Below are 22,004 nucleotides of genomic sequence, written 5' to 3'. Positions count from 1 at the left end.
GGAAAGTCTGTAAGATGCTTATCTCCAATTAACCACCAAAAAACCAGAAGTGGTGTTGTAGCTCTAGAACATCAGCCTTGATTGAATAAAGGGACAATACCCAGGCCCCAAATTCCAGTCCTCGTGCGGGGACAAAGAAGAAAACAACAACAAAACTGAAAACCGAAATGAACAGAACAGAACAAACCAAAAAACCAGGCAAGTGATGTATCTTGGCTCCAGCCTTTGTTAGTACAGCCAGGGCAGATCCTGGCATTTCAGGATAGGACACTGTGCCATAAGTTGGTTCCACTATTTCAGGTGACACTTAGTGCCCCAGAACTCGGCATTCCCAGTCAGATCTGATCTTCTAGGAAGGCCTCGGGATCCATGCCTCATGGCTGGCCTTGTGAAGCTGGGTGTTTTCTCTTTAGTGCACTGAAAGTCAAGCGCATACACAGCAGCCACACAGAGACCTTAGCAGGTCGCATCTTCCTGTACATGTGAAGGGAGCCACATAAGATCTGGTCTAGGGCCAACCTTTTCCTGTCTTTTCCCAGCTAAAGGGGCAAGGAAGCAGACCTAGGTGGTGGGTAGACTGAGCACGGGGGCAGTACCTAAGTCTGGATGAACAGGTGGAAGTTGGTGCGTGTGAACTCATGGTGGATGCTCTCCAGGAGGGTGTCGGCGTCGGCGGCTGGCTCTGGGGCGCCTGGCAGTGCTGGCTGCATGCTGTATTCAGGGGTGTAGGTGAAGGAGAAGGCACTGGGGTAGAAGAGCCCATCGGTGCGCACCAGACTCACTGGCACTGTGATGGGAGTGCGAAGCCAGCGCCAGTCGCTGCCAAATGCAGACACATCTGGCACAACACACACCAAGGACCGAGGGCTCCTGGTGTGTGTGTGGGGGGGGGGGGCGGGAACAGAGGTTCAGTCTCATGGGGATTCTGAGGATGTGTACCCCACCCCAGCTCCTTGGGTTCCAAAGGAAGCTGTCCCTCACCACGCTCCCCCCGCCCCCCAGCCTGTCCCATACCTGTACATCGTTTCTGCCTCCACATCTCCAAACCACACCTTGAGTCCTGCATGGAAATTCTCTCCAATCAGCTCCAGCGTGGCCACATCACCCCCGCCGCTCAGCTTGGGGAGTGGGGCGTGTAAGATGGCAGCCTGCAGCCTTCCCTGGTCAACAGCCATCCCCCTTGCTGGCAGGCTGCGCCCACCCCCATCCCACACCCCAATTCAACCTCGAGGGTGCTGATGAGGGGCACAGGCGTGACCGGCTCACACGCACAGGCCAGGCTGGAGCTGAAGGAGAACTCTACGGACTCGGTGCCGATGATGGTCCAGCAGGAGCTGTCATTGAGCAGGGCCTTGTTTGCCTCCTTGGGGCAGAGGGTGGCCTAGGAAGAGGTTTCAGGGGTGGGGCAGAAGCTTCAATGGTGGCCACCAGTGTCCTGGAGCCAACAGTTCCAGGGCTTCCCCCACTTGGTCCCAGTTGAGCTCCAGTCTCGGGCTGTGTGTGTGTGTGTGTGTGTGTGTGTGTGTTTCTGTTATGTTCACTCAAGGCTGGCACTCTACCACTTGAGCCTAGCTCCACTTTTGGCTTTTTGGTGGTTAACTGGAGCTAAGAATCTGTGGACTTTCCTGCCCAAGCTGGCTTTGAGTTGTGATCCTCAGATTTTAGCCTTCTAAATAGAAATAAATAAGCTTGTTGAACCAGCTGGTTCCTAATAGCCTTGTTTTCTTAGAATTCTATAAGTCTATCTTTTAACATTGTGCAATTTTAGGTCTAAATATTCTACAATTTTAATATTCTTTGGGAAAGAATATGGCTCAATAATGATTGTTTTGTACATATTATGATTCTGTCTCTTAATATTCTGTGATAATATTTTGGGAGTAATATTGCTTAATAATAGCAATGTTTTCTACACCCCATAATTCTTTTAACATTTTATGAGTCTAATAATCTTAGCTTAATGATATTCAATACTGGGGCTGGAAATGCAACTTAATGGTAGAGTGCTTGTCTAGCATGCATGATGTCCTGGGTTCAATTCCTCAGTACCACATCAACAGAAAAAGCCAGAAGTGGCACTGTGGCTCAAGTGGTAGAGCGTTAGCCTTGAGTAAAAGAAGCTCAGGGAGAGTGCCCAGGCTCTGAGTTCAAGCCCCAGGACTGGAAAAAAAATTCAATACTACCACCTATGATTTTGTTGTTGTTGGTGGTGGTCATAGGGCCTGAACTCTGGGCCTGGGCGCTGTCCCTCAGCTCTTCAGCTCAAGGCTAGCACTCTACCACTTCAGCCACAGCTCTACTTCCAGCTTTTGCTGGTTCATTAGAGATGAGAGTCTCATGAAGTTTACTGCCTGGGCTGGCTTCCAACTGTAATCCTTAGATCTCAGCCTCCTGAGTAGTTAAGATTACAAACATGAGGCACAGGTGCCTGGCTCATTCTACAAGTTTAGGTCTCCACATTCCATGATTCTAACAGTCTGTGGGAATGAGTAGTGCTGGATAATTAGTAATCACCACTTTCTTTTCTCCACTTTATGATTCTGTCCTGACAGCCTATGGTCCCAACCTTCCAGGAGAGGCTGCGTTGATCAGTAAGCAGTAGTCAGTGTGACATGCCCTTACACCCAATGCTTCTCATTTTCCGGCACAAGGGTGCTGGCGATTTCTGCATCTCACCTGGAACTGCACCACCTTCTCTGTGGAGAGGCACAAGTAGTTGCCAGCTGCACCTGGAGAGGCTCCCGGGAACTGGAACGCGCACTTGTGCAGCTGGGAGATGGGCTCATCCACATCCAGGAGGGCACACTGCTTGGCTACTTTGCGGATGATCTGCAGCAGAAGGGTGAGGGCGAGAGTGGTTAGCAAGGCGCCAGGTAACCAGAGGCTGCCCTCCCAGCCCATCTCTGCTATTGCAGTGGTCGTGGGCAAGGGCAATGTCCCACAGAGCCCTGAGTATGCCCAGGTTGTGTGTGTGTGTGTGTGTGTGTGTGTTGCCTACCCTCCAGCCCCGCCCATGTGGGCTGAGCTTCCCTGATCCCTATGGATCTGGGGGTGGGGGTGGGGCAGAGGCTGGTCCCTCCCTTCTTCTCGTACCATAGGTGGCAGTGTGATGCCTGTGTCTGTGCACACGAGCTGTACCAGGGAGCCGTAGCGGACGTAGCCCTCTCGAGGGGGGAAGTCTCCTTGGGAGCTGTGCTCATCAGCTGGAGGAGGGGGGGGTGAAAGAAAGGAAGAAATAAAGAGGTTTGGGGAACTGCATCCTGCCGCCTTGTCTGATAGGCTTTGTGGGAAGGGCTGGCCCTCAGGGGAAGCAGCTAAAGCTGGAGGTTCTAATCCTGGGGAGATCATTTGTGTCCACCCTCATCCTCCTTTGGGCCCTGGTCCTCTGGAGGCAAGAAGTTAACTGAGAGGAGGGGAAGGTTGTGTGTGTGTGGGGGGGAGGGGTCGTCCAGACATTACAATGGCTCCATACCACCTCACCAAGGGCAAGTCTTTTTGTGTCTGAGGCTCAGTTAGCCAGGGCCCAGTTGACGTTCCTAGAGAAGCTGGGATGAAGACTGAGCAGAAGACGAAAGCGTACCCAGGTGGAGGGTGAAGGCGGCCCACTGTCTTGCGCTGGCCACAAAGGCCCCATCCTCCACAGAGAGGTAGCGTGTGGACACGGTCTGCGAGCGCAGGCGGTTAAAGAGGGAGACCTTGGAGCCGGAGGAGATGCACACTGTAAGGGGAGGGCGAGTCAGTGCTCTGGCCTGGCGGGGTCTCTGGGTGGGCCTCACCAGATCATCGCCAATCCTCTGGGTCAGCCTGGAGAATATCCCCACTGGCCTGGATCTGGGTGATTGTTTTTCACAGCTATTTCTCGAGTGCCTGCTGCTGTCCTGCATCTGAGCCTTTGCCAGTTCCTCTGCGTATCTATCCCTCAGTTCATTTGAATCTCATTGAGTTACTCAGCGTTGGCTGTGCTGGGTATTGGGTACCAAGTTGTGAATCAGGCCCAGTTTTGCTTCAGAAGAGTTCATAAGTACAGAATGGCAAAATGGTGTGGGGAAGGGTGAGGGAGGAGGCCTGCCTTGGGGAGCATGAGGTAGGTGGGAGCCGTAGAGGGGGGCTGTTCAAGCAAAGACCCTGCAGTGTGAAACAGCAGGACAGTATCCCTCAGACTTGGTATCTGTCTGTCTTAGGCCACAGCACATGCTCAGAGCCACCACTTTACTTTCTATATGGAAAGTGATAGTTTGGGGAGAAGACACTGGGTGGGCACAATCCTCTCCTCTCATCCTAGACATACCGTAGCTGCACCACTTACACTTAGTCCAAGACCCCTCTGAACCACTGCTAGCACTTACTGTGCGCCAAGCACCTTTCTAGGCATCTTACCGGCATTAGCTCGTTTGATTCTTTTAGCAACTCGGAGGTAGACAATATTATCGCTACTGAAAGAGGGCAACCCGCATAAGATTGCACAGCTAGCGAGACACAGAGCAGGATTCAAACAGAGACTGTAGGATCTTCACTTGTAACCATCCCACTACGCCACTACCCCTTCAGGACCCTGCCCTACTACCAAGGGCCAGCAGAACACTGCTGGATCTGCGAAAGTCTACAGGGTTAGAGACAGACAGAAAGTCAATGTGATGCAGACAGTGGACTCCAGAGTAAGAGTGATTTCAGGTCGTTTTTCTCACCAGGGTACTTTCTAGATGAGCAATCTCAGGTAAGTCGCCATGAATTTGCTAGGCCCAAGTCCCTCTCTCCTTCTTTTCTTTTCTTTTCCTGTTCTTTTCTTATCTCTTCTTTTCCTTTTCCCTCCCTTCCTCCTTCCCTCCTTCCTTCTTTGTCCTGTCTACCACTGAGCTGCATTTACCAAAGCTTTTTCTTTTTTGATCATGGGGCTTGAACTCAGGGCCTGGGTGCTGTCCCTGAGCTCTTTCACTCAAGTTAGCGCTCTACTACATTGAGCCACACAGCTCCACTTCCGCTTTTTTGAGGGGTTAACTGGAGATAAGAATCTCATGGGGATTTTTCTGCCCAGGTTGGCTTCGAACTGTGGTCCTCAGAGCTCAGCCTCTGGAACCCGACTTACTAACCCCATCTCCTTTTATCTTAATCTTGTTTCTAGTTTGGTCCTTGCCGGCCATTTGTGTGTAGGACCCCCTCCCTGGCCCCCCTGCCCTCCCTCGCCCCCCACCCCCACCCCGTCCGTCTCCCTCCCCACCAGCCTTGCTAGCCCTGCCTGCCTCGGTGGCCCGCCCACCACCCTCCCACTCGCCCCTGCTCACGATCGGTGTTTTTCAGAGACTGCTTCTTCTGCGAGGGCTTGGAGATGACCTTGATGAGGCGGCTGTGGAAGGTGCCCAGCTCCCGGCCGCCTCGCTGCACCAGCCGCAGCACCAGCCGGAAGTGCTTCCGCTTGTCCGCGTCGGAGATGTACAGGGTCTTGGCACAGCTGAATTCCTGCGCGGCTCCGGGGGACGGGGTGGGGGGGGGGTCTCATGCCGGTCCTCTGCCACCGAGCCACCCCCTCCCGCCGACGCCCCGTCCAGGGGACAAGACGCCTCTCCGCCCAGCCTCAGCAAGCCTCTCCCGATCTGTCTGTCGGCCTCTGGCCGGGATTAAAGCGGGAGTCTGGGATGGGGGCAGGACTCGAACCCTCTCCCATGCACTCTTACATTGGAGTCGGGCTGCTCCTCGAAATTCAGCTTCTGCGTCTCGGCAGCGCTGCCGGACGCGCCGTCCAGTCCCATGTAGCCGCAGACCGTGGGCCCCGAGTCCCCTGCCAGGTGGGCTGGAAAGGGACGGGAGCTGCCGGGCGCCCGGGTGCCCCGCAGGCCTCGTTCTCGCCGCCAGAGGGCGCAGCGGGGCTGCACCTGTGCCGTGCGCGCGCGGGGGCCGGGGGGGCCCCTGGGCGTTCCCGGCCTGGAGGAGGAGGGACAGCCGCGCGGCCCGAGGGCGCTCTCACCTTGACCCTGTGCTGGCTTCACCCTCCAGCCGGGGCCGGCCAGGTAGACACAGGGCGGGGGACAGAAGAAGCTGCGGAGACAAGCCAGTGCCCTCCAACTCCACTGGACCGTCTTGTGAGCACACATCCCCTGAACGTCTCCGTGCCCCCTCCACCTCTCCCCTACGCTCCTCCATGGCCCTCATCATTAAGTCCTCCCTACTCGATCTTCAAAACCTAGCCGGAATCCATTGGACACCTACCACCTACGCCTTAGTCCCAGCCATGACTACATTCCTCCGCCTTGCAGCCACTCTCCCGTTCCCTACGCCTCTCTCCTTCAAAGTATTTTTCACAGAGGCCAGAGTGCTTGTTTTTCTTAAGACATGAGTCAAATCATGTCCAGTCTTCCTCCAGTGGTTTAAAATTCCAAGACCTCATAATCTGGCCTACTTCTCCAATTCATTTCCTGCAACTCCTCCTCCTATAATTCTAGCGACTGTGACTTCTTCAGTACCTGAACAGGCCTAGTCTCTACAGCCTCATGTTTTTCACAGATTCTGTTTCCTTGGGTTGCAACATGCATCCACTAGATCTCCTCATTGTCTCTTGCTCCACTTTGTGTGTGGGGGGGTGGGGGTGGGGTCCTTGGCTTGGACTCAGCCTGGGCACTGTCCCTGAGCTTTTAAGCTCAAAGCTAGCACTCTACTACTTGAGCCACAGCTCCACTGGTAGTTAATAGGAGATAAGAGTCTAATGGACTTTCCTGCCTGGGCTGGCTTTGAACCACGATCCTCAGATCTCAGCCTTCTGAGAATTATAGGTGTGAGGCACTGGCATTTGCCTCTTGCCCAATTTTTAACATTTACATCTTAGTTCCAATGTCACCTTCTAAAGGGCCCTTTCACCCCCTTGATTTTCCTAGTCAAGTGACGTTACCCTATTTGGGTTTCCTTTTAACTCTTTTCATAATGTAAAGTTTCTTGTTTGCTGGTTTGTGGATTTTGCTGCCTCTTTCACATTTCAGTGAAATACCACAGGAGCAGTATTTGTTGTTTTGCTATATGCTCAGCTCTCAGCAATGCCCATAAGTAGCTAAATGAATGAATAACAGGTAGGGATAGGAGAGTCACTGGGAGGTTCTGCTAGAAACCAAAGTGACTAGCACTGGCTAAGGGACAGTCCACTACTGGGACAAGAACTGAGGTCTCAGTCCTGAGCCTTACCCCAGTGTAAAAGAGGCCAGACAGCCAGGCACTAGTGGCTCATTACTGTAATCCTAGCCAATCAGGAGGCTGAGATCTGAGCATCTTGGTTTGAAGTCAGTCCTGGCAGGAAAAGTCCATGAGACTCTTATCTCCTGTTAGCCACCAAAAACTCAGAAGTGGAGTGGTGACTCAAGTGGAAGGGTACCAGCCTTGCGTTAAAAAGCTAAGAAACAGCACGTAGGCCCTGAGTCCTGATCTTGGTGCGCATGTACGTGCATGCATGCACAAGCACGCGCGCGCACACACGTGCATGCATGCAAAGCACGCGCGCGCACACACACACGAGGCTAGACTTTGGGAGCAGGTCAGAGGTGGGCTTCTGAGGCACCTACCGCTTCTCATTTCCATAGGATTTCTGGGCCACCTTGGCATGCAAGATTCTTACTGTCTGCTCACAGTGTTGCTGCAGGCACCTGCGCACACCTTCTCTCAGCATGATGGCATGCTCTGGGGGTGACCTAGGAGTGGGAGCAAGTGGCATCAAGGACAGTCAAGGGCCCAGTGGGTGGCACAGGGCCCACTAACCAGGTGGCGTGAGATGCAGCGTGGGCCTGCCCTCCGCTCTGCCTCCCACAGCATCGCAGGACAGAGTGCGGTTAGGCCAAGGGCAAGACTTGGACTAAATACCTGGCTTTGGGACTGTCCAGTGAGGCCTGTGTGGAGCCCCCTTCCCCTCTCCCCCCTCCCAGGACCACCCAGATGCTACGCTGTGGGTCTGGCTCCCTGGCTGTTGCAACCTATGGCTATTAGAGACACAGCTGTACTACAAAGGCCGCGCTTGTGCTGGCTCTGGGATGGAGATGGGGTATGTGGAATTGGCAGTTAGGCTATCCCACCCAGGAGAACGCCATAAAGAAAATCACCTTTGCTGCCCCTACCTCCCCATCTCTTGCTCTCAGACCTCTGCAAGCATGGAAGGGGCCCCCCCAAACTTTTGGGGGTCAAAGCAATACCTCTCCTTTCTTTCTATCAGAAGGATCAAAGCCCATTACGTTGGCCCTGTGGGATGTTGCCGGGTTAGAGCCTGGGGTCCGTGCCTTCTTAGTTTTATGGGTGAGGGTTGGTGTACCCCAAACCTGCACAATTGCTGGGATTATGTGGGGGAACTGGCAGGACGAGGCCCAGGGAGAACTGTGGGCATAAAGACTGTCTTTTTTTGGCGGGGGGACAGATCATTGACCCTCTGATTCCGGCCTCTGCTCACTCCTGGAAGGGACTGCCCCGGGCAAGTGTGGGGCGCGCCCTCGAAGCCCCGCCAGGCAGCCGTCTGTCGGCAGCCAGAGCCGGGGGCCGCTCCGCCTCTTGGGGCTCTGCTCGGGGGAAAAAGTCTTCCAGCACATTCCGGCTCGGGCTGCTCCGGAGTGGAGTGTCGCCTCCCGCCTGCGCCGCAGCCAAAGGTGTCCCGGAGAAGGGAGCGCCGCGCTCGCCCCGCCCCGGTCCCCGCGGGAAGCGGGGGCCAGGGGGAGGGGGCGCGGCGCTCGCTCCCCTCCCCGCCCGCCAGCCCCGGGTTAAATGCAGCCGCCCGCCGCGGCTCGCCCCAGCTGCCTGGCAGACCCCGCCCAGGGCACGCTGCCCACGCCGGTACCTGGTCCAGCTGCCCGGGAGGCTCCGCCCGTCGGCTCCGCTCCGCAGCCGCGCCTCTGAGCGGTCTGGCAGGCTCAGGTGAGTCAAAGGCCCTGGGGGCGCTGAGGGGTCTGCGGGGATCCCCACCCGGGGGCCGCATGTAGCCACCGGAGAAAACAGGGCCATTCCGTCCCCGATCTCTCTCCTCCCTGCAGACCCCGGATGTGGCCCCAAAGGGTCACAAGGTGACTGCCAGTCTGAAGAATTACCCACCCCGCGACCTAAGGCAGGGCCATCTGCCTGCCTTCCTTTGGAAGAGAAACTTCCTCACAGGAGTTCTGGGTTTTGGGGTCCACCCAGTCACCATCTCACTGTGGTGACCCCCCATTACCCTCCAGCCATAGCTCCCCACTGCCAAATAGGAGGCTAGAAGTGATGAGCTTTGAGCCCCCCCCCCCGTGTGTGTGTGTGTGTGTGTGTGTGTGTGTGTGTGTGTGTGTGTGTGTGTGTTGGTACTGGGGCTTGAGCTCAGGGCCTGAGCGCTGTCTCTTAGCTTTTTCACTCAAGGCTGGCACTCAATGGAGCCACAGCACCCCTTCCAGCTTTCTGGTGCTTCATTGGAGATGAGAGTCTCACAGGCTTTTCTGCCCAGGCTGGCTTTGAACTGTGAGCTTCAGATCTCCACCATCTGGGTAGCTAGGAGTACAGGTATGAGCCACTAGCACCTGGCTACCCTTGTTGTTTTGACTTTCCAGGATTCCTGGGGTTGGCAGCAGGGGTCACCAACTGGATGCTGGTCTAAGCAAGACTAGGATAAGGCAGACCTTAAGGCTTCTGAGGGAAAGGTGGCCAATGGCAAACATCCCTTGTGCTTTCCTCACATGCTACTGGTGGCGCTGGCCTCCATGCAGCTGGTACTGGCCAAGTTAGAGAGGGCATTCTCCAACCCCCGCCCCCCACCTCCTCCAGCAGCTGGTTCTGGCCAGCTTAGTCACCCTCCCATGATAGACCCTGCCAGAGGGATTTTCGTTCCTCTACCAGGTCTAGAAGGAGGGAGAGAGGGGGGAGAAGAATCTTGGACCGGAAGGCTGCATGGAGTGAGCCGCAGGCCCCTGCTCTGCTGAGAATGAGCCCATTCACGAATTGAGGGGCGGGACTGCTGTGGGTTAGGGGCCTCAAGGTTTTCTGTGCCAAGACACATCGACTGACAGACGGCTAGCTCCCAGGGCAGCCTGTAACCCCTGAGTGAGGAGTGAGGGGGTAGGGGTGGGGAATGGCAGGAAAAGACATTTAGGGATTGCTCATCTCCAGGCAGCTCCGGAGGAAGAAGGGGAGCCCTGGGCTGATCAGCCCCTCTGTGGGGTTGATGCCTTCTTGGGCTTCAGTTTTCTCGTCTGTACAACGAAGGGCTCTGTGGGTTTTTTTTCAAGGCGTGTTGCCAGGGGTGGTAGGAAGGCGAGGGCTCACCTGCTGACCTCATAGGGTCCATGGCTGCTTTAAGAGGCCCTGGCCACTCTCTCGCTGGCCTCTGGGTGCGTCCAGTGCTGCCTTCCCTGGAGGCCTGGGCACTTCTGCTCCCGACCTTCCTTCCTTTGCCTTCGGGAAGTATATATCTTGGCCAGGTCTTATCTACAAGGCCCTTGGGGCTCCAGGGCCCCTGTTTGCTCAGGCAGGGACACCTGCTGGGCAGATGTGGGCTTCCCACAGGATACCTAGCAGTAGCATCTAGACCCGGCAAGCGCCCCCTGGTGGCCTCTCCTGAGCATAGGCTGCAAGGAACTAGCCTTGCAGTTCTTGGGCATGGTGGGGGTTATGGCCCACTCACTGTCTCACCACTCCCTAAACCCCACCCAGCAAGAGGGAGTGGCCTTTCCTACCACCTGCGGTTGGGCTGCCTGTGGGGTCCCAGTGGGGACTCCAGAAACAATCCACACAGAGGCTCCTGTGTGCAGGGAAGGGGTGGGGATGGGGACAGAGGTGGGGAATGTGGAGGCTCACCTCTCCAGAGAAGAGGGCTCAGAGCATCCCAGCTGGCTCACAGAAGCAGAGAGGCACAGAGCATTTTCTTGGAGTACTCACTTGATTGCCACATGATTTTGGTGCCAGAGCTTAAACTTCTCTAAGCCTGGGTTTCCTCATCTGTACAATGGGGGCAATAGGCTTAGTGTAAGAATGGGGGAAAGGGCTCAATCAATGGTCACAAGGCTCTGGGTGCCAGTGGCTCATGCCTGTAATCCTAGCTACTCAAGAGGCTGAGATCTGAGGATCAAGGGTTGAAGCTAGCCTGGGTAGGAAAGTCTGTGACACTGTCATCTCCAGTTTAACCACAAAACAAACAAACAAAAAACCCCACCAACAACAAAAAACTGGGCATGGATGTGTGGCTGAAGTAGTAGACTTCCAGCTTTGAGCAAAGAGGCATACTGAGAGCGTAAGGCTCTGGGTCCAAGCCCAGTTCCAACAATATAAATAAACAAACAAATGTCACAATGCATTTAACTTGGGCATTTAGGAAAGACCAATCTTCTGTCTTAAATACTGTATAGTTTCAGTCTGCTTTTTATTTACCTTTTTATTTTTTGGTCGGTGGTGGGGCTTGAACTCTGGGCCTGGGCTCTGTCCCTCAGCTCTTCAGTTCAAGGCCAGCGCTCTACCACTTGAGCCACAGCACCACTTCTGGTTTTCTGAGTGGTTTATTGGAGATAAGAGTCTCACGGTCTTTTCTGCCCAGGCTGGCTTTGAACCGTGATCCTTAAATCTCAGCCTCTTGAGTAGCTAGGATGACAGGCGTGAGCCACTGGGCTCCCAGCTTTAATGACCATATTACTGTTCTGCAAAGTGTGACTTTCTGGAGTTCTACAAAGAATCTCTTGTGTCGCCCAGCCATGTCCAAGCGGAGACATTTTCCACGATGCAACCTGTCAAATATACATATTCATTCTATCAGTAGAATAAACCCACCTCTCCGCCCTCCCTCCATGCGTCCTCCCTCCAGGCACGGACTCCGTTCTCCTTTGCCCAGGCACCATGAGGGGCCCCCTTTGCTGGCCACTGCCCATACTGCTGCTCCTTCTCCAGGCCTGGGAAACCCAGCTCCAGTCTGCAGGTGAGAGGGGGGGGGTCACAGTGGGAGGAGGGGAGCAGGGAACGGTCCTTCCTTCACTGTGCCAGCAAACCTGCATTTGCTAGATGAACACTCTGCTGGACATTGCTCCTCTTGTGGCTTTCCCCGGCGAGGAGGGGGTGTCTCCTAGGAGCCTCTGCTGACCTTCAAAAGTCCTCCTTGATCTACTCAGCAGGTCCTAGGTGCCGCGCTGGACCCCTAGATTTGGTGTTTGTGATTGACAGCTCCCGCAGTGTGCGCCCCTTCGAGTTCGAGACCGTGCGGAAGTTTCTCGTGGGCCTCCTCCGCAGCTTGGACGTGGGGTTCAATGCCACCCGCGTCGGGGTGATCCAGTATTCCAGCCAAGTGCAGAGCGTCTTCTCGCTGGGCTCCTTCTCTCGCCGGGAGGACATGGAACACGCCATCCGCGCCCTGGTGCCGCTGGCGCAGGGAACCATGACTGGGCTGGCCATCCAGTACGCCATGAACGTGGCCTTCAGCGAGGCCGAGGGCGCGCGCCCGCTGGAGGAGCGCGTGCCCCGCGTGGCGGTCATCGTGACCGACGGGCGGCCCCAGGACCGCGTGGCCGAGGTGGCGGCGCAGGCGCGCGCCCGAGGCATCGAGATTTACGCCGTCGGCGTGCAGCGCGCCGACGTGGGCTCCCTGCGCGCCATGGCGTCCCCGCCGCTGGACAAGCACGTCTTTCTGGTTGAGTCCTTCGACCTCATCCAGGAGTTCGGCCTGCAGTTCCAGGGCCGGCTGTGCGGTGAGTTGGAGCTGCGCGCGAGTGAGGCGAGAAACGCTCCCTCGCTGCTTGCGGGTCCCTTCCCAGCTTCCCTGGAGAGCTTGCCCAGCAAGCCGGGCGCCCGCCGGTGGCTCACGCCTGTCATCCTAGCTACTCAGGAGGCTGAGATCTGAGGATCGCGGTTCAAAGCCAGCCCCGGCAGGAAAGTCCGTGAGACTCTGATCTCCAATGAACCACCAGAAAACTGGAAGTGGCGCTGTGGCTCAAGTGGTAGAGCGCTCGCTGAAGAGCTGAAGAGCTCAGGGACAACACCTAGGCCCAGGACCCACCAAAAAACAAAGAGTGGTCCGGTTTTCCAGCCGTGCTCTATCAGCAAGGTGGAGTTGAGACACTAAAGAGCTTCCTGGGATGTGAATCGGATTCTAGCTGTGACCGCCTTTGCTTAGCTTCTTGTCCCCTCCACCCCCCATCCCAAGAAGCTACTTCAGCCTGTCCTGCTCCCCAGGACACCAGTGGTGTGATCTTTCTACAGCCTATTTTGAAACTGTCACACCAACAATCCTAAGATCTTTGAACCAAGATCCTCAGATCTCAGCCTCCTGAATGGCTAGGATTACAGGTGTGAGCTGCCATGGGAGCCCAGCTTGCTTTTTTGTCTTTCTTTCTTTTTTTTTTTGTTGGTCATCGGGCTTGAACTCTGGGCTTGGGCACTGTTCCTTAGCTCTTCAGCTCTACCACTTGAGCCACAGCACCACTTCTGGTTTTCTGGTGGTTTATTGGAGATAAGAGTCTCACGGTCTTTTTTGCCCAGGCTAGCTTTGAACCACGATCCTCAGATCTCAGCCTACTGAGTAGCTAGGATTACAGGTGTGAGCCACCAGCACCAGGCTTGCTTTTTTTTTTTTTTTTTTTTCTTGAGTTGGCTTTTTGTTTTCTTTTTTCTTGAATTGCCTAGGCCAGCCTGGATTGAGATCCTCCACTTGCTTTTCTCAGTAGCTAGGATGATAAGTAGGGATAAATGAATCACACTCCCAGCTTTCTCTTGGTTGAAGTGAGGTCTCCAGAGCTGTGTGCTGGGGCTGGTTTTGAACTGTGGTCCTCCTACTCTCAACCTCCAAGTAGCTAGGATCACAAGTGTGAGCCACTATTCCTGGCTTCAGCTCTTTTTAAATTTACTTTTAAGTAAATGCTACATGATCTGTTTTAGCCAGGTGTCGGTGGCTCATGTCTGTCATTCTAGCTACTCAGGCTGAGATCTGAGGATCGCGGTTCAAAGCCAGCCCAGGCAGGAAAGGCCTTGAGACTCTTATCTCCAATAAACCACCAGAAAAAAAAAAACACCCAGAAGTGGCGCTGTGATTCAAGTGGTAGAGTGCTAGCCTTGAGCTAAAGAGCTGAGGGACAGCACCCAAGTCCAGAGTTCAAGCGCCACGGCCGACAAAAAAGAAAAGAAAAGAAGATCTGTTCTAATCACATTTTGAGTTATTGAACCCACCTTGGTTTAATACTTCTCTACCTCATTGGAGAGTCAATTTCTGTATGTTCCTATTCCACTGACCAGTTCAGTCCACTGCCTTCTACAGGGACTGCCGAAACCCTACCCTTTGCTAAGCATCCCACCTGGACTGGCCCTTCTCAAACGAGTCCTATCTAAGCCAGGCATCAGAGGCTCATACCTATAATCCTAGATTCTCAGGAGGCTGAGAAAGTCAGTGAGACTCTTATCTCCAATAAACTATTCCCCCCCCCCCCCCACCCCGCCCGGAAGTAGAGCTGTGGCTCAAATGGTAGAATGCTAGCGTTGAGCAAAAGAAGTTCAGGGACAGTGTCCAGGCCCTGAGTTCAAGCCCCAGGACCAGCACACACACAAATAATGACTCATATCGTGACTCCATCTCCAGCTAGCCTGCCCATTGGGGGCTTCTTCCAATCTGTCCCCTGCTGATTCTAGTTCTGTGTGCATTCAGGGGAGGATCTATGTGCAGAGTGGGGACATGGCTGTCAGCACCAATGTGTCAATGCACCTGGAACATTCTACTGTGCCTGCAACTCTGGCTACAAGCTAGCAGCAGATAACAAGAGCTGTTTTGGTGAGAACTACCCCTGTCCTACAATCTTGGTCTCATTGCTGCTGTACCTTCTTCAGCTCCTCACTGCCCCGTGAGTTTGGCAGGGATTTTGGAAGTAAACACCCACCTCCTTCCTTCATTTACAAACTGTAGAGACAGGAGTTATTGCTTGAGGTCATACAAGTCCTTAGTTTGACCAGGGTTGGTAATCTTTTATTTTTTTAGTATTGGAGTTTGAACCCAGAGTTACTTGCTTGCTAGGATAGCTTTCTACTGCTTGAGCCATGCCTCTAGCCTTGCTTTTTGCTGTTTTGTTTTGTTTTGTTTTGTTTTTGGAGCTGGAGTCTAGTGAACTCTTCCACATGGGCTGACCTCCAACCATAATCCTCCAGATCCTAGCCTCCTGAGAATCCATGCCCCCCCTCAGCCCTTTTTGAGTAAGTTGTTTCTCAGATAGGTTCTCATGTTTTTGCCCAAGCCAATCTGAGTTGTGATCCTCCCACTTAAAACCTCTGAAGTAGCTGGGACTACAGGTGAGACCCACCACACCTAACTTCTTTGTTGTTGAGATGGCCTTGCTTACTTTTTGTCCAGATTGGCCTGGAACCATCTTCCTCTTAATTTCCACATACTGGGTTAGCTGGAACTACAGGTGTGAGCCACTGTACCTGGCTCTAGGCCAGCTTTGCATATCAAGCCATCTAGGTACTCCACAGGAGCTGGATGCTACTGGCTCCTGTCTGTAACCCTCGCTATTCAGGAAGATGTGATCTGAGGTTCTTGGTTTGTAGCCAGCCTGTGAGACTCTCGTTTCCAATTAATAAAAGTCCATGAGACTCTTAGCTCTAATTAACCACCAAAAAGCTAGAAGTGGAGCTGTGGCTCAAGGGGTAGATCAATAGCTAAGGGACAATGCTGAGGCCCTGAGTTCAAGCCCCAGGACCATATAACAAAAAGGGGGAATGGTTTTGGGGGCAATAGGGCAATAGGTTTTTCTCCTTCCTTCTCAGTAGGAAGTTGTAAATAGTAATTGTTTTCTTGATTCCCATTTTTGCAAATGGGATAATGGAGGCCAGATAGACAAAGTGACCTCCCTCCCCTCTTCCTCCCCGCCAAGCCAGTGGGCATCTGGAAGAGAGGGGTAAGGTTGCCTGATGCTGTAGGAAGGAGGCTCATGTCTGTAGGATGCTTGGTACCACCCCACGGGGACTTGGGACACATACCTGGGTCCTCAGGTGGCCACGTGGAGGGGCTGAGAAGTGTGTCAAAGTGTGACAAAGGCTAACCCCTTCTCCTCCCCAGCCATTGACTTGTGTGCTGAAGGGACCCACGGCTGTGAGCACCACTGCGTCAATTCTCCCGGCTCCTACTACTGCCGTTGCCGTGCTGGCTTTGTCCTCCAGCCGGACCAGAGAAGCTGCAGGGGTGAGTAAACCCCCCAGCCAGCACGCAAGCCTTTGAGGGCTCCATTCAGATCAATACCTGACTGTTTCTTCTTCCCATCAGTCATTGACCACTGCAGCTTCGGCAACCACAGCTGCCAGCACGAGTGTGTTAGCACCCTCGGGGGACCGCGGTGCCGCTGCAGAGAGGGCCATGACTTGCTGCCCGACGGCAGGAGCTGCCAGGGTGTGTGATGGGCCTTGCACACTTGGGAGATGGGTAGAGGATCTGGCTGGGGGTGAGGGTGGGGGTCTACCCTGACTCATTCTAGTCTCTTTCTCCTTTAAGTCAGGGACCTTTGCAATAGGGTGGATCATGGCTGTGAGTTCCAGTGTGTGAGCGAGGGCCTCTCCTACCACTGCCTGTGCCCCGAGGGGCGGCGGCTTCAGGCAGATGGCAAGAGCTGTGACCGTAAGTTATGCATGGAGGGTGTCACATCTGTAGCTGCCCCTGAGGTCCCCATCCCGAGCATCCTCAGTTTGCCCTGGTGGCTCAAGGATGTGGAATGAATGAGTGTGTGTGTGTATGTGTGTGTGTGTGTGTGTGTGTGTTGGAGGGCATATTGTGCCTGGCCTGCTTTTTTGGCCAATCCCTGCCATGCTGCCAAAGTTAATTTAAAACTCCATATTGGATCACATTCCTCTTCTGCTCAAAACCAATCAGTGGCTCACCAATGCCCATTAAGTAAAGATCAAGTATCTTACCTCTGAGCTTTCCAAGTGGTGAACACAGTGACTTTAGTGGTTGATGTAATCAAATTAGAGGGTTACAACTAGCATTAAAAAAAAAAGTTGGAAGAGAGAGTAGAGTTTCCTCTACATAGAAAGAGTAAACATTGCTTCCTCAGGCTGAAGTTTAGTTGTATAGGAACATATGGAGTGAATCATGATGTATTACTATTATCATGATTTTTCACTATTGGTTGTTGTGATCAACAGGTTGGCACCAGAATTATAGCTCAGTACAATTTAGCTTCAGCCAGCCCTTTAGCCTGTCTCCTGGCACACTTGAATATTTTAGTCATACTGCCTGCTCCTTCTGGAGCGTTTTGAGCTCTTCGTAGCTCCCATTCCCTCCACTTGCTGTTCCCCCATGTTCTCTCCATCTTGGCAAATTTCTACTTGTCCTACAAGACTGTCTATCTGTGCAGGCTGCTATAACAAAATAAAATAGACTGGATGGCTATCTTAGTCTGTTGTATATTGCTGTAACAAAATCCCTGTGGCTGAGTGATTAGTAGAGAGGCTTATTTGACTCACCATTTTGGAAGTCCAAGAGCACAATGTTAGTTAGCATCTGCTGGTGATGGCAGTCCCAAGGGTAACCATTCGCAGTCTCAGTCACTTGGGACAGGTGTAATTGCTCCCTAGGGTGGTAGGTTTAATTGCTTTCCACTAGGCTTCAAGGCCCTTAAGGGTTACACCACTGCTCACAACTGTTAAATTGGTCTGTGCACTAGTGGTTCATGCCTGTAATCCTAGCTACTCAGGATGCTGAGATCTGAGGATTGTGGTTGGAAGCCAGCCTGAGCAGGAAAGTCCATGAGATTCTTATCTCCAACTAACCACCAGAAAATGGGAAGTGGCTCAAAGTAGTACAGCACTAGCCTTAAGTGAAAGAGCTTAGGAACAGCACCCAGGTCCTGAGTTCAAGCCCAATGACTGACAAAACAAAACAAAAACAAAAAACAAGACAATCCCCCCAAACCCTGTTACATTTGGGACCAAGCTTCTAAGAAGTTGGCACTTGAACTTTGGGACACAACTCATAGTCACACCATGGAAGTGGCTTGGACAACACTTATTTCTCATAGTTCTGGAGGCTGGGAAGGCCAAGACGAAACCACTGGTAGAAACAGTGTTTGGTGAGCGGTCATAGACACCCTTCTTCACGTTGTCTTCCCATAGTGGATGAAGGGTGGAGGCAAGCTCCCTTGAGATCCCTATAAGGTCACTGATTCCATTCATGAGTTCTCTACCCTCATCACCTCATCCATTCTTAATTTACCCACCAAAGTCCATCACATGAGGGATAGGGAGTCTAACAGTTGAATTTGGGGAGACACAATCATTCCAATCAGATCAAATGGCCTGTCACCACCTCCACACAGCTTTCCTCAACAACTCCAGGAAGAGTTGCATGGGGCTCCTTGCATGCTCTTCTCATCTAGCACTTCCCTTAACTGTAGTAGGTGGCATATCTGACTTGTTCTGCTTTCCTGCTGGACCATCAGGAGTATGTTTTCTTCACTGGACACCTTCTTTCAGGAGGCCACCAGTATCTCTGGCTCAGTATAGGGGAAAGAACACTGTAGAGTAGTTAGGAGCATGGAATTGGGGTAAGGGGAATCAGACAGACCTGGCTTCAAATCCTGCTCAGTCTCTACTCACTGTGCAATCTGAGGCAAGTCACTTATCCTTCAGAACTTCAGGTTATAGAAATCAAGGATAATACTTTGATGTCAGAGGTTATTGGATGGATTGAGCGCGCGCGCACACACACACACACACACACACACACATACACATACACACCAGTATGGGACAACACAGTAATTTGTCAGTAAAAGGTGTCTTTCTTATTGATATTGGAATTTTTTTCCCCTTTTTCTTTTTCCAGAGCTGAGGACCAAACTCAAGGTCTTGCACTTGCCAGGCAAGTGCTCTTCCACTGAGCTAAAAATCCTCAACCCAATGTTATTAATACTGGCACAATGCTTAGAAATATGGCTGATAGGTAGTGGTCAACACATTTTTTAGATATAATCGTTATGATTATTGTTGTTGGTTATGGAAATGGAGGTAGATGTGCACGCTTGCCTGGCAGGGAGATATTGTGCTCAGGTGGTGTCCCATGTGTTTTTCAAACTCCAGATGTGCTGATTGCTGTGATTTCTCCAAACATAGCAGCTGACTGCATAATTTGTGGTAGCTGGGAACTGGGTTCAAACTTTCCATAAAAGGTTAAAAAAATAGTGCTTAGTGTGAACCAAGCCCTCAGGAGGTGTCCAGGGCTCTCATGGAGAGATGATGATGGTTTAGCACGTTGCTAGGCACAGCAAACACTCACACCTGGTGTGCGTTATGTAGTAGATGTTTGCACGCGTAGGATTCCATGGTGCTTGCTAGTCAAGGATCTGACCTCTCCATCCAAGCCTTCTTGCTGTCAGGGTGCCGGGAAGGCCATGTGGATCTCGTCCTGCTGGTGGATGGCTCCAAGAGCGTGCGCCCCCAGAACTTCGAGCTGGTGAAGCGCTTTGTCAACCAGATCGTAGACTTCCTAGACGTGTCCCCCGAGGGCACCCGCATCGGGCTGGTGCAGTTCTCCAGCCGCGTCCGCACGGAGTTCCCACTGGGTCGCTATGGCACCGCAGCCGAGGTGAAGCAGGCCGTCCTGGCTGTGGAGTACATGGAGCGGGGCACCATGACTGGGCTGGCGCTGCGGCATATGGTGGAGCATAGCTTCTCCGAGGCGCAGGGCGCGCGCCCTCGATCCCTCAACGTGCCCCGCGTAGGCTTAGTTTTCACTGATGGCCGTTCCCAGGATGACATCTCCATGTGGGCAGCACGGGCAAAGGAGGAAGGTGGGTTCTGGACCTGGGCTGAGATGGGGGGGGGGGTGCAGGGAGGCAGCTCTGGAGAGGCCTAGAGCCCCTGGTCCCTGTAGGCATCGTCATGTACGCGGTGGGCGTGGGCAAGGCGGTGGAGGAGGAGCTGCGGGAGATCGCCTCCGAGCCTGCGGAGCTGCACGTTTCCTACTCCCCGGACTTCCACACCATGACACACCTGCTGGAGAACCTCAGAGGCAGCATCTGTCCAGGTGAGCTCAAGTCCCGCAGGGCTCCTTCCTTCCTCTCCCTGCCCCACCCCTTCCCCAACACCCCTTCCCACCCCCTGCCTAGAAAGACAGCCAGGACACACCTGCTAATTAAAGTGTGTTTCACAAGTCCCCAAAGGCAGGGTTGTCACCTGGCATGTGGTCAGAAATGCCATTTCCTGCTATCTCCTGACCTAATGAATCAGCCCCTGAAGTGGTTCCTAAGCATATTAAAATTAAAAAAAAAAAAGGAAACTACGCATTCCTCTCATGGGTAATGTTTAGGGTCATTTAAGGGAAAAAATTAAACAGCCAAATTGAGCATTTGTAAGTGGACTCACCGCATAGATCCCTTAAACTGGTTGGAATTCAACTTTATAGACATGTGCTTTGGGGAGGACATTGCCCCTAAAGGGCAGTTCCCTACTTCATCTGGCCTCACTGGGGGTGGGGAGGGGAGAGTGTTACCTGGGGGAAGGGAGGGGCAGTCTTGTGCACTGTAGCTTATAGGTGATTACAAAATTTCTTGAGGACGATTTTTTAAATATATTTTCTTTGTGAGAATACTGTACAGAGGGGTTACAATTACATAGGTAAAATAATGAGCACATTTCTTATCAAGCATTGTAGCCTCCTGCTTTGTTTCCCCTTCCCATCCCTTCATATCCTCCCCCCCCTCCCCGTCCCCCCCACCAAAGTTGTAAAGTTCGTTTTTTGACATAACGACTTGTACATCTCATTGTTGCAATGGGTCCTCCTGTATCCCTGTTTTAACAATTTGTTTTTTTCCCTTCCCCTCCACATATACCAACATTTGAGGATGATTTTTTTAAATCATATAGTCTTTAGACTCTAATCCAGGTGTAAAATGTTACTGTTCTTTCAGTGTATCAGGTCCTGCATGTAGAGAGGGCACTACGGCTGGGGCTGACCTAGAGATTATAGTTTAATTCCTTTCCTTCCCTTACCTATTTTCCCTCCTTCCCTCCCTTCCTCTAACTCCTCGTCTTCCTCCCTTTCCTCCACTTCCTCCTGCTCTCTCCCTCTCCTTTTCTTTCCTTCCTTCTCTCTCTCTTTCTTTCTTTCTCTCCCTCCCTTCCTTCCCTCCTCCTTCCTCCTCTTCTTCCCTCCCTCTTTTCCTTTCCTCTTCCCTCCTTTCTTTTCCCCCTCCTCCTCTTCCCTCCCTCCTTTTTTCCTTCCCTTCCTCCCTCTTCTGAAATGAGGATGCTACTTGTCCAAGATCGCCTCCAGCCCTAGAATTCTAAGGGGAGTCTGGGCTCCGGGGTGGGGCCCTTGGCCAATTGGTAGATGGCTCCCGGTAGGCCCTTCGCATTCTCTGAGCCCCACTCTCCCCGGGTCCGCAGAGGAGGGCATCGGCGCGGGCACGGAGCTCCGGAGCCCGTGCGAATGCGCAAGCCTCGTGGAGTTCCAGGGCCGCACGCTGGGGGCGCTCGAGAGCCTGACGCAGAGCCATATCCTTGGGGCTGGAGGCCAGGGCTGGAGGGGGCGGGGGAGGGGGCTGCAGGGGCCTCCAAACCCAGACAGGCTTCCTTAACCGCTCACTGGCCCAGCTGACAGCGCGCCTGGAGGACCTGGAGAACCAACTGGCCAATCAGAAGTGAGGGTCCCGGGGGCCCGCACCCGGCCAGGCCTGGGGGGGGCCCGCGCCCCGATGGATCGATCGCGCCCCTTGCGCCCCTTCCGAGCGCCCGTGAGGGGCAGAGCCCGAGCCCCGCGGTGCTGGTGCTGGACTCGGGCCGTCGGGGAGGAGGCGCGGGCCGGTTCCCAGCGCTGCGCTCGAGCTGGCCTCGCCTGGATCTGGGGGTGCAGGGAGTGGGGGGAGGGCTGTGCCAGGGCCACGCGCTGCGCTCAGCTCTTTGTTGGATTCTTTTTTTGTTTCTTTTTGTTTTTCTTTTTCTTAAAAAAAAAAAAAGGATGAAAACCGGTTTCCACGGGGTCGGTTTATGGGTGTCGCCGGGGTGGGTGGGGTGGGGGGCGGCCAGACGGAGAGCGCAGCTGAGGCGCCCCGGCGTCTCCTCGGAGAAAGGCGCATTGTGCA

The 22,004-nt window shown here is 53.5% G+C and overlaps 2 protein-coding genes across 2 annotated transcripts; one reads left to right on the top strand and one right to left on the bottom strand.

The window, feature by feature from the left end:
• Positions 1-482: 482 nt before the first annotated feature.
• Rbpjl (recombination signal binding protein for immunoglobulin kappa J region like) lies at positions 483-8,955 on the bottom strand. The gene is made up of 11 exons (XM_042694660.1): positions 8,792-8,955; positions 7,539-7,664; positions 5,960-6,030; positions 5,670-5,785; positions 5,280-5,454; positions 3,581-3,718; positions 3,094-3,203; positions 2,677-2,829; positions 1,226-1,381; positions 1,015-1,118; positions 483-870 (listed from the first exon to the last, which is right to left on the bottom strand). The coding sequence occupies exons 1-11, from the start codon at positions 8,953-8,955 to the stop codon at positions 597-599; spliced, it is 1,587 nt and encodes a 528-aa protein (XP_042550594.1). The 3' UTR covers positions 483-596.
• Positions 8,767-21,740, top strand: Matn4 (matrilin 4). Its single transcript, XM_042694308.1, has 11 exons — positions 8,767-8,868; positions 11,765-11,875; positions 12,066-12,638; positions 14,585-14,707; positions 15,989-16,111; positions 16,193-16,315; positions 16,418-16,540; positions 19,299-19,712; positions 19,796-19,948; positions 21,310-21,417; positions 21,509-21,740. Exons 2-11 carry the CDS (start codon positions 11,797-11,799, stop codon positions 21,565-21,567), a joined length of 1,878 nt encoding a protein of 625 aa, XP_042550242.1. The 5' UTR covers positions 8,767-8,868; positions 11,765-11,796; the 3' UTR covers positions 21,568-21,740.
• The last annotated feature ends 264 nt before the right edge of the window (positions 21,741-22,004 follow it).

The sequence above is a fragment of the Dipodomys spectabilis genome, unplaced genomic scaffold (genome assembly GCF_019054845.1).
Source record: "Dipodomys spectabilis isolate Male_0828 unplaced genomic scaffold, ASM1905484v1 ptg000175l, whole genome shotgun sequence".
Taxonomy (NCBI): Eukaryota; Metazoa; Chordata; class Mammalia; order Rodentia; family Heteromyidae; genus Dipodomys; species Dipodomys spectabilis.
The sequence above is the reverse complement of the archived record's forward strand: the minus strand, read 5'-3'. Positions and strand labels throughout refer to the sequence as shown.

Coding starts and splice junctions, on each gene's coding strand:
- Rbpjl (XM_042694660.1), bottom strand. CDS start 8,955: ATGGCCCTGTTTTCTCCGGTGGCTACATGCGGCCCCCGGGTGGGGATC. Junction 6,031..7,538: donor TCCTATGGAAATGAGAAGCG/GTAGGTGCCTCA, acceptor TTGTCTCCGCAG/CTTCTTCTGTCCCCCGCCCT. Junction 3,204..3,580: donor CGCCTTCACCCTCCACCTGG/GTACGCTTTCGT, acceptor CCCCTCCTCCAG/CTGATGAGCACAGCTCCCAA.
- Matn4 (XM_042694308.1), top strand. CDS start 11,797: ATGAGGGGCCCCCTTTGCTGGCCACTGCCCATACTGCTGCTCCTTCTC. Junction 19,713..19,795: donor AGCACGGGCAAAGGAGGAAG/GTGGGTTCTGGA, acceptor TGGTCCCTGTAG/GCATCGTCATGTACGCGGTG. Junction 21,418..21,508: donor CGAGAGCCTGACGCAGAGCC/ATATCCTTGGGG, acceptor TTAACCGCTCAC/TGGCCCAGCTGACAGCGCGC.